The sequence below is a fragment of the Eumetopias jubatus genome, unplaced genomic scaffold (assembly GCF_037043125.1).
Source record: "Eumetopias jubatus isolate StellerSeaLion01/CBP00866 unplaced genomic scaffold, mEumJub1_p1.0 scaffold_1, whole genome shotgun sequence".
NCBI lineage: Eukaryota > Metazoa > Chordata > Mammalia > Carnivora > Otariidae > Eumetopias > Eumetopias jubatus.
The window spans coordinates 59271840-59286774 of NW_028274807.1; the positions used below are offsets into that span (position 1 = coordinate 59271840).

The 14935-nt window shown below is 39.8% G+C and overlaps 1 protein-coding gene across 1 annotated transcript in view; it reads right to left on the minus strand.

Moving 5' to 3' along the window:
• The window catches only part of CCDC191 (coiled-coil domain containing 191), an 88379-nt gene that overhangs the window by 72525 nt on the left and 919 nt on the right, over window positions 1–14935 (minus strand). Inside the window, exons 2-4 of the mRNA XM_028110639.2 lie at window positions 13395–13433; window positions 5732–5873; window positions 2001–2144 (exon numbers count right to left, since the gene is read on the minus strand). Coding sequence (XP_027966440.1) covers window positions 2001–2144; window positions 5732–5873; window positions 13395–13433 — 325 coding nt within the window. The remainder of the gene's footprint in view (window positions 1–2000; window positions 2145–5731; window positions 5874–13394; window positions 13434–14935) is intronic.

The following is a 14935-nucleotide window of genomic DNA, read 5'->3' on the forward strand; positions in this document are numbered from 1 at the left end:
TAATTTGGAGAATTGTACAATTACCTATTTCTCCCTTCGACTTTGTCAGTTTTTGCTTCATGTATTTTAGGGCTTTTTTTAAAGATTTTATTTATTTGAGAGAGAGAGAGAGAACATGAGCAGGGGGAGGGGCAGAGAGAGAGAAGCAGCCTCGTCGTTGAGCAGGGAGCCCGATGCAGTGCTTGATCCCAGGACCCCAAAATCGTGACCCGAGTTGAAGGCAGATGCTTACCCAACTGAGCCACCCAGGTGCCCCTGTTTTGGGGCTCTTTTGTTAGGTGTACGTATGTTTATACTTGTTATGTTTTCTTGATGGCTGACCCTTTATCATTATCAAATGCCCTTCTTGGTCCCTAGTAACAATTTTTTATGTTACAGTCTATTTTTTTCCTGAATTAGTAAGCTGCTCTCACTTTCTTTTGGTTACTGATTGCATGGTATAGCATTTGTGTCTTTGAATCTAAATTGTGTCTCCTGTGGATAGCATATAATTATGTCATATTTTAAAAATCATTCTGCCAATCTTTGTCTTTTAATTGGACTATTTAATCCATTTACATTAGATGTAATTCCTGATAACGTATAGCTTATGTTTGTCACTTTGGTATTTGTTTTCTGTATGTCTTCTGTAAATGCCCTTTGTCAGGTTGAGAAATTTACCTTCTGTTACTAGTTTGCTGAGCATTTTTATCAGGAATGGATGTCAGATTTTGTCAAGTACTTTTTCTGAGTCTATTGAGATAATCCCATTAATCAGTATTTTTGGTAAACATCCTTTTTAAATGGCTACATAATAGGAATGTTGCAATCAAAAAAAAAAAGGAAATAAAACAAAAAACTCTACAAGCGTAAGATGAATGAGGCCTGGTATGATACTAGATGATAACTGCCAATCTAAGTAAAGAAATATAACTAGATCTATTAGCACCATATAAAAGGAGTCATAGTTTCACTATATTCTGTATATGTTTCAGAATAAATATGAAGTATGGAAATGCCTCACTTTAATAATGACATTAATAAATTAGAAAACATCCAGAAGGAGGCAACCAGCATGATAAGATTTAGAAACAATGTGATATAAAGAACTACTGTGAGAATTGGTATATTTAAGCTAGGAACATTGAAGTATATGAGATCAGATATGATTATATCACGTGCAAAAAACAACAATAATACTACTTTTCTTGGGAAAGGGAACATGGTATTATTTTCTCTTATACTAAAGGGTTACAGAGGTCAAACTCCTAATTCTCCTGAGAGAAAAATATATGAGGATTAGAGCCCCACAACAAGTGAATGGGCTCCTCCTATCCTGGGAGATGTGCTGGCAGAGAGTATATCACCCCATGTGAGGGATACTATAGAAGGATCTCTCTCAGAGGGGGTGAAGCGGGGAGATCAGACTAGGTGATCTGGAAGGATTTCTCTAACTTTAAGAGCTCATGACTTTGTGATTCCTGGGCTGGGGATTTTGTAGATTTTTGTAGAGTCCTAAACAAGGGGAATGCTGCCAGGTGAGATTACCAAGGGTGTGTGAGTCACACATGAGGAGCTGCTGCCCACCACCATCACCAGGCCTATCTTTATGCTGAGGAAAAAAAATGCCAAATTCTGAGTACATTTGAGGAACCCTCACTCACTAGTTGTGTGTACAAGTAGTAAACTCTTTTACAAATATAAAATGTTTAAATGTAGCCCCATCAAAGTAAAGAGTCATCCAATAATATATGGGAAGAGACACTCAAAGAGCATTAATTGCTATTATAATCATAAGAAGAATTACAAATAGAATATTTTAATTTAAAAAACACCATGAACATACTGAGGATACAGATAAGTAATTTAAATTGAACCAAGAAAAATTAAAGCCAATTATAAAACTAAGCAAATCACAGAAAAGTCAAATAATATATCATTTATTATTTAAAATAATTAAAAAGACTTCTTAGATACATTCATTAGATGTTAAAGCTTAGAACAATCAGACAAGTTCTTACCATCAAACTTGCCATATTTCAAATGATCACTGGCTTCTGGCACAGGAAAGATATTTGACACAGTGTCTTCAGCACCATCTTCACCATCACTTGCTAGTTCTTGCTTAAGTTTGGTGTCTAACCAGTCATTGACTAGCTCCTGAGCTATCAATAAAACAAAAAAATCTTTTTAATATTCCTATTACTTCAGAGACTTTCTTCATTCACTGTTTTCATTCATTCAGTAAATACTGAGCATCTATCATGTGTCAGGTACTGTGTTAGATGCTGGGAAAAGAGCAACAAATACGACAAATAAAACTTATCACCAACGAAGTTTACATTCTAATTGGAGAAGAGAGACAATAAATAAGTAAATCTGAAAAACAGAGCAGGCAAAGGAGAAATGGTGTGTAAGAAATGGAAGGCAGGTATTGATAGTTTTAAATTTGGGGTTCAAAGAAGGCCTCACTGAGAAGACATTTGGGCAAAGAAGGGAAGAAAATGAGGGAGTGAGCCATATGGTTATTCCATGCAGAGGGAAAGCATTTGCAAAGATCCTAAGGAAGAGAATGTCCACAGTGTTGGAGAAGTAGAAAGGAGGCAGTGTGGCTAGAAAGGAGTGAGTGAAGGGGGAATAACAGGAGATATAGTAAAGAGGTAATGTGGGGATCAGATTTAGAGCAGTGGTTCTAGATCAGGGATGATCTTGCCCCCCAGTGGATACCTGGCAATGTCTGGAGCCATTTTTGGTTATCATAACAGGGATAAATGATACTAGCATCTGATAGGCAGAGGGCAGATATGTGGCTAAACATCCAACAATGCATGGAACAGCCCCCACCCCAAAGATAATTATCTGTTATATCATCAACAGTGCTGAGGTTGAAAATCCCTTGCACAGAAGCAGGGGACACCAACTGGGAGGCAAATGCAATAATCCAGGAAAGAAGTGATAGTAGCCTGGACCTGGAGAGGAAGTATTAAAAATCGTCCAGTTTTAGAAAGTATTGTTTTGAGATGCAATTGACGGATTTGCTGATGTAGTGGATATGGGAAATCAAAGACGTCTACAAGGTTTCTGGCCTAAGCAACTGCAAAAATGGAGATGCCATTTACTGAGACAGGGAAGGCTGAGGGAGAAGCAGGTCAGCAGGGAAGATCAGGAACTCAGTTTTAGACTAGTTAGTTGGGTTTGAAATCCTTAGGAGACATAAAAATAAGAATGTCAAACAGGTATTGGCTATACCACTCTGGATTTCTGGGGAGAGGTCCAAGCTCAAGAAATAAATGTGGGTGTCGTCAGCATATGGATAAAATTTAAAGCCACAGAAGTGCGTGAGAGCACCAAAAGAGGAAGATGGATAGAGAACTGGTTCCAGCAATAAGCCCTGAAGAACTCCGGCATTAGGGGTTGAAGAGATAAGGCAGAACTGGAAAAGCAGACTAGGAAGGAGAGGCCATTGAGGTAGGAGAAAAATCAAAACAGTGTGATTTCCTGGAAGCCAACTTCTATTTGAATTTCTTTCTTGGTGATATTCAGAAAATCTTAAATATATAGGTATGAGAGAAAATGTCTACTTTAGCAATACCTTCATCACTATCATCATTATCAAACAGCTCTATGGGTAGGGCATAGGGGTTTCAAAGAATAAAAGTATATATTTCAGCACTATCTTCATCACTGTTACCATGATCATATAGCTCTGAGGGAATGGAATGTTTCTTACATTAAATGAGGCCAAAAGGCATTTAAAATAGACAGGAATGAGGGACATATAAAATAGAAAACAATGAATCAAGATAGTAGAAATCAAGTGTAAAAAGTATACTAGCAAAAAATATTATTGGCTTTCAGAGGAAGGTAGAGAAAGGGGACAGATATTTACTGATTAACCCTGTGCACAATAAGTCAGACATTTATATGTATAATAATTTATATGGAGACTAATTCAGATCTACTCAATGCCATTCATTAGTAAAGAGGGGTTTGCTATGAAGTGCCCCAAAAGCACAAAGAAAGCGAACTACCCTTGGAGAGTTCAACTGCAGGAACATCTCCTGTTGGATCAGAGGCTCTAAGGCTACATTAAGGCAGAGTTTCTCAAAATATGTTCCTCAGAACACTGGTTCTTACTGAATATTAACAGATGATTGATGAGAGGAGAAAAGGGATATAAACCTTTGAAAACCATGTTCTGTTCATACACTAGTACTTTCTAATGTGTATCACTAACTCTTCAGGATAAGAATATGGATTTCAGGCTAAAAGGAGTTTCCAGGTATAGGAAGCTTGGGATTTGGGGTAAGTAAACATTATTTTTTAGACAGCATGACTTCTCAGAAACTTTAAGAGGCTAAAGTATATTGTGTATTCCCAATAGTGGGCTGGGAGATGGGGTGGGCAAGACATAGCCTTGCCAATTTCTGAACCAATCTCTTTTTTCCATCTCCAGTTCTACCAACCACCCAAGACCAAGGGCCTTTACTGCTCACCCAGACCACTGCATCAGCCTCTCACAGATCTCCCTCTTCCCTCCTTTTCTCCCCTATAATCCACTTTTCATATATTTAAAATATTGATCTGTTGTACCTCTGCTTAAAACCCTTCAATGATGTCTCATCATACTCAGAATAAAATCTAAATTCTTTTACCAGGCCTATAGGCCCTATGTACTAGGTCTTCTGCTCACTCCTGCTAGCTCATATCCATTGGGATGTTCCAGCCACACTGGTCTTCCTTCAGTTCCTCAAACACACCAAGCTTGTCTGTACTTTAACTCTTGATGCTACCTTTCCCTCTGTCTAGGATGCCCCTCCTCCATTACTGCTTAGCTGGCTCCTTCTTATTATTCAGGTCCAAACTTGAATGATTTGTCACTACCTAATAATTTTAAGTTTCCTTTATTCTCACACTAGCATGTATACCCCATGAAAGCAACGGCTTTGCCTCACTTGTTCAAAATTTTAGGTTCGTCCAGTACCTAAAATAGTACCTGGCACAGAGTGATAATTTTTTTAATATATATAATAGATTATATTATAAACATGTAAGTTTTTATCATATACTTATAAACATAAAAATTATATATATATATTTTGAATAAAGACATGCTATGAATAAATAGAGACATTTAATGGAATAAGTTAATGGAATAAAAAGAGACAATCATCCAAATGGAAGCTGGCTTCCAGGACATGGCCACTCTGACTTTCTTCCTACCTCCGTGGCTTCTCCTTTCCAGTCTTTGCTGGTTCCTCCTGATCTATTCATCCCTAAATGCTGGAGTTCCCAAGAGCAACAGAAACTAAAATACTAAATTCCAGAGGAGTAAATGTTTTGGGGAGGTAGAAAGGTTAGATCAATCTTAGACTCTCTTCATAAAGAATAAAGTGGATTTACAAACTAATGGTCAAATGATCTCATAATACTAGATCAAGTGATCATGTTGCCCTCCATGTCACAGGAGGGATACCTTATAACACTCACTAGTTAGTTGCATCATATCAACCTGCCTCTTGATGTGGTTCCATTTCAGGAGACAGAATGAGCCTTAAATATAGCCTTACCTATAATATTGGGAGTTCACTCCAGGATAGATTAGTTTCAGAGAGGTGGAAAAACATGAAACTTAAGCGCAAGAGAAAGAAAAATTTCCATTCTGTACTTTGAAATGCATTACAGGTTATGCTTTAATAAGCTGTATTCTAAAGAACTGTTAACACCGCAGCAAAAAAATGTATTCTCTTACCTTCTGCATAGACTTCATCATGATCCCCGATTTGCTCAGACGTTTCCAAATCTATGAGTTGGTTGCAAAGCCTTCTGGACAAATTGGAATTTGTAGGAGAAAATGCTTTCGAAACTGCAAATTCTGAGGCTTTCTCCACCTTCTTCAATATCATAGAAAAAAAAATCCATTAAGATGATGACAACTTTGTTCAGGGCTAAAGAATTTTTCTCCCACTCAAGAAAACTGATTTTCTACCACCTACTAAGATACTTCCACTGTTCCATTTTTAAAGGAACTCTGGAGGCTTAACTACCCCAAATAATTTCATTTTTTAAACATGAAATTAATTGCAATATTTTACCAAATTTTAACATGTATTCACAATATTTATTTTTGAACAAAAGGTTGTTTAAACTTTAGTTAACTTTTGTTTAGAGCATTAGTGATGAGATCATGACACCTGGATATTTTATTTTAAATAAAAAATACAATATTAACTCCCATTGCCACTAGGATTTGCATATGAATATGAAGCAGAGGCACAGTAGCTATACTTCCTCAAATTACTACCCCTGGAATGAACCTCCCATCATATAATAAACTATAGACTAAATAAAATTGGGATAGAGTCACTGAACTGTAGTCATCCAGAAGGTTTTAAATCAAGAGTAAAAACACAGCCCAATTCATGGGATTGGTGGAGGTGGGCAAACTGTGTTGGCACTTTGGTTTACCTGCACAATATAAAAGAACTTCTTGGGGCGCCTGGGTGGCTCAGATGGTTAAGCATCTGCCTTCAGCTCAAGTCATGATCTCAGGGTCCTGAGACTGAGCCCCATAATCAGGCTCCCGGCTCAGCGGGGAGTCTGCTTCTCCCTCTCCCTCAGCCTCTCCCCCTGCTTGTGCTTTTTCTCTCTCTCTCTCAAATGAATAAATAAAAATCTTAAAAAATAAAATTAAAAAAAAAAAGAACTTCTTTTACAATTAAATCCCTGACTTTCTCCCTCCCTACAAACTTGCTTTCCTCCACATCTGCTGTGTTCCCAGGCTTCCAACCTAGGTGACAATGCCACTCTTTCAGGTCTCAGGATGAAAACCTTGGAGTCCTTGAATCTATTCTCTCTCTCTTACCCCACAAACAATCTGTTAGGAAATCTGTTGACTCTATTTTCAAAATATATCCAGGATCTGACCCCTTCTTGTCACCTCTACTGCTATCACCTGGTCCAAGGCACCACAATTTCCTGACAGGTTTTCTGTGATAGTCTCCCACCACAGCAGACAGTCCCTTTGAAATGAAAGCCATACATAACTCCGTTCAAAACCCTTTCATGGTTCCCTATTACACTCAGAATAAAAATCAAAGTCCTTACTATGTGCTTCAAGGTCCTGCACCATCAGGCCCTTTGTGAGCTCTACAACCTTCTCGTCTGCTACGTCCCTTTGCTCACTTGACTTCAGCCACACTGACCTTGTGCATTCCTTCTCAAATATGCCAAGCACAGTCCCACCTCAGCGCCTTTGGCTTACTTCCCCTCTGCTGGACTGCTCTCCCTTGATAGCCATACAACTTTCTCTTGCCTCCTCATGTCTTTACCCATATGTCACCTTCATAGTAAGGCTTTCTTGAATTACCCTACATGAAACTGTAACCACCCTCCTCACGGCTCTCCCTATTCCCTTTCTCTGTTCTGACTTTCTCTATAGCACTTATGACCTTATATTTTACCATATACTGTCTCCCCTTAGCAGAATGTGAGCAGGCATGTTTGTCCTCTTCATGTGTGAAACCCCCAGTACCTATTACAGTGCTTGGCATATCTAGGTGCCCCATAAATGTTAGTTAAAAAATGAATACATGTAAAATTTTATTATTTTATTTTTTTAAAGATTTATTTATTTGAGAGAGAGCTTAGCATGAGTCGAGGGAGGGGCAGAGGGAGAGGGAGACAAGCAGACTCCCCGCTCAGTGATCCCAAGACGCTGAGATCATGACCTGAGCCAAAATCAAGAGTTGGACACTCAACCAACTGAGCCACCCAGGAGCCCCTAAAATGTATTTATTTTTTTTTTAAAGATTTTGTTTATTTATCTGACAGAGAGAGACACAGCGAGAGAGGGAACACAAGCAGTGGGAGGGGGAGAGGGAGAAGGAGGCTCTCCACTGAGCAGGGAGTCCGATGCGGGGCTTGATCCCAGGACCCTGGGATCATGACCTGAGCCAAAGGCAGATGCTTAATGACTGAGCCACCCAGGTGCCACCCCTAAAATTTATTTTAAAAAGCTGTACTTTCCCCACAGTTTATATTGCTGCCTGACCTATTTTGAAAATGATTTTTCCTCTTGCCCTTCATGGAAAGACTGGTAGTACCTCTGCCAAAACTTGCCAGGGACTTTACCTTTTATTTTATTTTAAAGATTTCATTTATTTATTTGACAGAGAGAGAGAGAGAGAGAGACAGCAGGAGAGGGAACACAAGCAGGGGGAAGGGGAGAAGCAGACCTCCTGCTGAGCAGGGAGCCCGACGCATGGCTCAATCCCAGGACCCTGGGATCATGACCTGAGTGGAAGGCAGACGCTTAATGACTGAGCCACCCAGGTGCCCTGGGACTTTACCTTTTAAATTCTCAAGGGTTTCATATATTAAGTTTGAATTAGAAACAGAGGAATAAAGTTGAAAAGCTAAGGGTGATTTGAAAAAGATGTAGAAAATAGAACACACAGGAAAAGATATAAACCAGAAGAAAACATGATCTAATCAGGGTTAGAATAAAGAAAATATCATTCACTCTTTATGAGGTCACTCTGGAGAGATCTGTCTCCCACATTATTTCTTGGCCTCTGATGTGCCCAAATTTATGATGGTCGATATGCCATTTATTGGATGGTCACATTATGCTTGGCACACAGTCCTTCCCTTAAAAATTCTAAGACAGCAAGATGAATTTCGCATGTATCATTGTGTATGTTATATACACATATATGTAAATAATGTACAAATAGATCAACTTTCAGTTTTTAAACCAACATTCACAAACAAAAAATAAATAACAAAACAGGATTGTAGACGTAGTTCCTCAGGCTATGAGTGAAAGAACGAACTCTGTATGATAGGTCATCTCACCTGAATTGGAATTGGTACAGATTCTTAATGAAGGAGGTAGACAGAGCTTGGACACAGGGGAAGACTGATTTTGGTACTCAAGAAGGACACAGGCTGGGACTTACAAGGAAGGGAGTAAGGAGAAATGTTTGCTTGGGCTCTCACAAAGCATGTATTTGGGATATCACTTAAAATGAAGATTTTGGTAAAAAAAATACTAGATGATATTAAGGATTAGAAATAGTCTCATGTTGGGCGCCTGGGTGGCTCAGTTGGTTAAGCGACTGCCTTCGGCTCAGGTCATGATCCTGGAGTCCCGGGATCGAGTCCCGCATCGGGCAGGGAGTCTGTTTCTCCCTCTGACCCTCTTCCCTCTTGTGCTCTCTATCTCTCATTCTCTCTCTCTGTCAAATAAATAAATAAAATCTTTAAAAAAAAAAAAAGCCTGTTTTATGGTAAAAAAAAAAAAAAGAAATAGTCTCGTGTTTCCTTGGTTAAAATATTACATCCTTACCATTTCATTCCAAATAAGTACGTGAGAGACAGAAGAGGTCTATCTTAGGGGCGCCTGGGTGGCTCAGTCGTTAAGCGTCTGCCTTCGGCTCAGGTCATGATCCCAGGGTCCTGGGATCGAGTCCCACATTGGGCTCCCTGCTCAGCGGGAAGCCTGCTTCTCCCTCTCCCACTCTCCCTGCTTGTGTTCCTGCTCGCACTCTCTCTCTCTGTCAAATAAATAAATAAAATCTTTAAAAAAAAAAAAGAGGTCCATCTTAAATTATATTTCAATAAAACAAAGTGTCAATTTAACAACTTCTTCTTTAAGCAAGTTGACTGAAGGATTGAAGGCTAGCACTGTTCCCACTACCTTAGTGGACACTGAGGGGAAAACAAAACTAAAAGTGACCATCAAAGAGTTCACTTTTATCTACCTATCTACTACTATTTACTGTGTCCATGTGCCACATGTGCAAGACACAATTCAAGAACAGTTCTAAAGGAACACAGGGTGATAAGAAACCCCAAATACCTTCAAAAGTTTCCTACTCAGTAACTGTGTTACATGTAAATATATAATTTGTAAAGAAACTATCTTAGTTATTTCCATGATCTTATAAATGCTCAATAAACGCTCCTTACATCCCATGACACACATCAATCCCAGTGTCCACTGGACGGCAGGAACAGCAGCTACAATGCACTCTTTCATTTCCTCAAGGCTGGGAGGTACAAACACAAGTTTCTTCATATACACTCAAGTGCAAACTGCATGTTTATAAATAATAGTTTTGGGAGTAATAAATTTTTGAAAGTGTCCAATTCTTTTTAAATCTCTCTGTACACAAGCAAATGCTGGATGCAGTCTCTGTTGTGTATGAATGTCAACATAATTCCAAGGGAAAAAGTATTAGAAGATGGGATTAGGTGGTTGAGGTGTGTCAGGGGAGTTGTTCACTGAGAGGGTCATCTCAAGCTGAGCTTTAAGGGAAAGATCTGGATTGGCCTCCAAGAGAGGAATGGTATATTCCAGGCTTGGGGGATCAGTGTGAGTCAAAGTGAAGGGAAGACAGAAGGGGAAGGAGACTGGCCTGACAAGTCACACAGAGTATCAGCAAAGGGGCTGTTACAGGTGGGTTGATATTACAGCTAGATTGACAGAGGGCTGTAAGTGCCCATCTGGAATTTACAGTTTCATCGGATGGCATACAGAATCCCTGAAGGTTCCAGAATAGAAAATCAATGAAAATGTTTAGAGAAAGCTTAAGCATCGAAGTAACAGAATGCACAGGAGTAAAAAGATGAGTCTATCAAGTCAGGATGAGGATAAATTATAAATCATGGTGAATTGTTGCATTTTGGGTGACCTGCCCCAGAACTCACAGTTCTCAAGTATCTGCCTGATTCTAAGTGACTTCAGCGTCCCTGAGGAAGACTCACCAATATTTCAGCCTCAAGGTTTGCTTCATCTCCTGTATTCCAACAGCCTTTCCTGCAATTGTACTTCTGCAACCCACTGACATGGTCATCCTGAACCACATCACACAGAATTCCCCATTGTTCAACCCCAAAGCCGATAACCCCCTCCCCAACATCAGCCTCTTATCCATCTCCCTGTTTTGCTCCCCCTCCTCCACTACATTGGTGTTGCACCTAACCAAGTCCTTCGTCACTACAGGCCTCCTCCTCCCAACCTAGGAGTTCTTTGAAGGGTCCCCTCCTTCCTACTCTGCATGGATATTCAGCTACTCTCTTACATAAGCCTCAGATCACTTGTATCTTTACCTCTCCAATGAAAACTTTCGAGGCCAGGTCAATCTGATCTACCAATTTTGGGTACCACATTAAGATTCTGGTTACCTGCTTCAGCCAAGTCCCAGTGCTGCCCCAGTGATCTTTTTTGTTCTGAAGAGAGCCCTTTCTTGATCTTCACCATGCTTCACAGCCTTTCCATATTCTCTCCCTTCTTTCATGTAACAAGGTCTAAACTGATTTTGAGAGGGTGGTGCACTCAAGGGGATTTGGAGGTCTTAGGTTCAGAAGTCCTGTTTAGGATACACCCAGAGTTGGGATACATTAGGGAACAAAATCAGAAAAGAAGACAGTAGTGAACAGAAAAGTAGTAGGAGAAGCAAGAGAAAACAGGGTTATAAAAAGATAACGAAGGAGAAGATTTCTAGAATAAAAAAAAGTGATAACTGGATCAAACGAACCTTACAAAGTTTGAGGATGAAGAAGAGAACACTGGATTTGATCAGGAAGTCATTTAGGACAACCATTGCTGTGAAGTGGTGAGAAACAGGAGGAAATTACTGTAGACAACAGAGGATAATAAAAATGCAAGGGCAAGGAGTCTGGGCTATACGCTCAAAGACTTGGATAAGAAAAAGATGCTGTACCATAATCAGAATGGACTGCAGGGTCAAGTAAGGACTTACTGATTTTTTTTTTTTTTTGAGATGGGAGATTTGAGGGCATAATGGAGACAGAGCTATTGCGGAAATTTTAGAGGAATGATAAAAATCTAACCGGTCAAGCTGTCTGACAACTGCATAAAGTCAGAGCAGAGTTTTATCCTTCTCTTTCACTTAAATCTTCCCCTTTGGAGGAGACAGTAACTAAATGTGCAACTGAGCCCTGCAGGGGCTTGGCACTGGGACACTCAGCACGGACATGGAAACTAGGCTTAGTAGGAGGCTGAGGAGTGGGCTTCCCAGAGGCCGGCCTCCACAAGGGCAGATCTGTTTTAGTGGTCTTCTAAGTCGGACCTTCTGCAGGAACCAGGAAGCCTTCTCTGGCCTGTCTAGACTAGCGTCCCCTACCACCTGCTTCTATTACATCTTTAATTCTCCCACTGGTTTTAAGTAAGTTGTTTAATCCCCACTGGACTATAAACTCTGGGAAGGCAGGGATTATACCTGTCCCGAGCACGGTTTTATCTTCAGTGTTCAACAGAGTGGACTAGTACTTAGAAGGCACTTAATAAATACTGGCTGGATAAATAAATAGTTCACAGTGATTACATCTGGCCTAGGTTCCATCTGGAACTTATGCCTGTCAATTTTGATAAGTAATAGCTCTTCAAAATACTACCAGGCAGAATGATATTTTCCCAGGAAAATGCTGCATGATTTTGAAACATGCTGCACAAATGAATTGAGTAAGGCAAGTTGCCAAACTGATACTCAAAGGCATGCACCTGAAGTAGTTTAATAGTACTTTCAACTTAAATGGTACTTGTAATCAAAAACATATCTCAGGCCTGGAAAAGAGCTCAGAAAGTTACCTAATTCAATCCCCCCCCCTCACAGAATGCTCAAACATAGTCTTCATTAGTCCTAACATTAAGTGGCCATTTAGAATCCACTTGAACACTTCCATCGATAGAAAATACATCTTTTTTTTTATTATGTTATGTTAATCACCATACATCATTAGTTTTTGATCTCTTTATGAGAATGCCCGCTCCATTTTTGGATCCCTCCAGGCATTAGAAAATTCTTACGATGCATGCACAGCTTTCACCTAATGCACTGGTCCCATAGATCAATGTAACTACAGTACAGTCTTTCCAATATCTGAGGAAGGCCACCACATCCTCTCTTACAGCTTCTCCTCCCCTGCTCCTTTAGTCCTCTTCATGGGATCCTCACAGCATTTGAAAGAGCATGTCTAGGGGCACCTGGGTGGCTCAGTCAGTTAAGCATCTGCCTTTGGCTCAGGTCATGATCACAGAGTCCCAGGATCAGGATCAAGCCCCATGTCAACTCCCTGCTCAGCAGGGAGTCTGCTTTTCCCTCTCCCTCTGCCCTCCCCCTGCTTGTGCTCTGTCTCTCTCAAATCAATAAATAAATAAAATCTTTAAAAAAAAAAAGAGCATGTCTATACCCATTTTCTTGTCATTCATATTTTCATGAAAAGCAACAGAATGAAAAAATACTAAGGAATATAAAACTAAAGCAACACAGCCACATGAGAATAAAAATAGCAAAACATGTGCAAAATGGAGGTCCATCAGTATTCCTTCCCATCAGATTATGTCTGACTCGTAACTCTCTATCTTAACTGTGCAATATCCTCACCTTAATCCAGTGTTCCACATTGTCAGGGTCAAAGGCAGGCTGTAGATAATATATAGAGAATATTAATACACAGCAATAACTTTTTCAACTTTGCCATTTTAATCTATCCTTCTGACTAAAGCATATGGAAAAGTGTCCTTTTTCCTTCCCCAAGCCATTTCGTCAGGAAGTTCAGCAAGGACACAGAATGATGGTCAGAGGAAGAAAACGTGAAGCCTTCTCTGGGATCTCTTCTGTTTTTATCTCCTGCCTAAGCCCACCTGGAGATTCTAATTTAATTGGTCTGGAATAGAGCCCAGGTGTCAGTATTATTTTTTTTTTAAAGCTCTCCAGAGGGACGCCCGGGTGGCTCAGTCGGTTAAAGCGGCTGACTCTTGATTTCGGCTTGGGTCATGATCTCAGGGTCCTGGGATGGAGCCCTGCGTCTGTCTCTGCACTCAGCATGCAGTCTGCTTGTCTCTCTCCCTCTGCTCCTCCTCTCATACTCTCTCTCTAATAAATAAGTAATATCTTAAAAAAAATAAAGCTCTCCAAGAGCCAAAATAGAGGAATGCTAAATCTATTCTTTATAAAAAACCAAACAAGCACTGATTAACGAGCCAGATTATTCAAATGTCATGGAAGCAAGTCTGCTTGGAGAAGGGTATGCCCCTTTCCTCGGGTCTGTCTTTTCAAGAACAACCTGTAGCAAGGGGCTTTCCTATCTTACCTGTAACAGGAATACTATTTGGTCCGATAATAACTGGGGGAGGGGTGCTGGCGGTAGGAGGATGTAGTGGGGGATAATCAATCTTCTTACAAAGCAGAAAATGAAGTAAAGATCACATATATTTTTACCCAGGTCAGTCAGATATTAATCTGAAATTAGAAATCAAACCAGTAGGGTACCTCCTTTCTTTACTCTCTGTAACTCTTAGAAGCTTGTGGAATTCCCTCTAACAGTCACTTAACAAATAGAGGTATTTGCTTTGCTAATAATTCAGGTGGATCTTTAAATAAAGGGAATATCTAAATTAGCATACCGTCACATGGAGGAAGGAAAGGTATAATACTCTCTTTCACTTACATAACACTTCACCTTCAAAGCACCTTAAGAAACTAATTAATGCAGCTGTACTGCTGAATAATTTTGTCACTGCAACAAAGAAAGAGCTGATCCTATTAAAACACAACTGAACTTCAAGAAGCTCTTGTGCTTTTTCCTTTTTATCCTCTAGGCAGTAACAAAGAGCACTAGCAGCAAAAATCTTTCCTTCTGGAGTCTTAAGAAACTCCCAGATTTTTACCTTTCATCATCAAGTCTATACCCATAACCTATTTGGGATCCAATCTATTGTGGAACTAGCACATTACAATAGGAGCTGACTCTGTTTCCAACTCTCTCTAATGCTCCTATCTACACCCTCTGGTATCTGGGGCAAGATATTCACCAAGTGGAATATGTCCAGGGCATTATTTAACAGGTATATTTAGAAAAAACTGCAAGCACGATTGCCTAGAGCCCTAAGAATGCCACGTGTCGAGTTTTGTTTTTTGTTTTT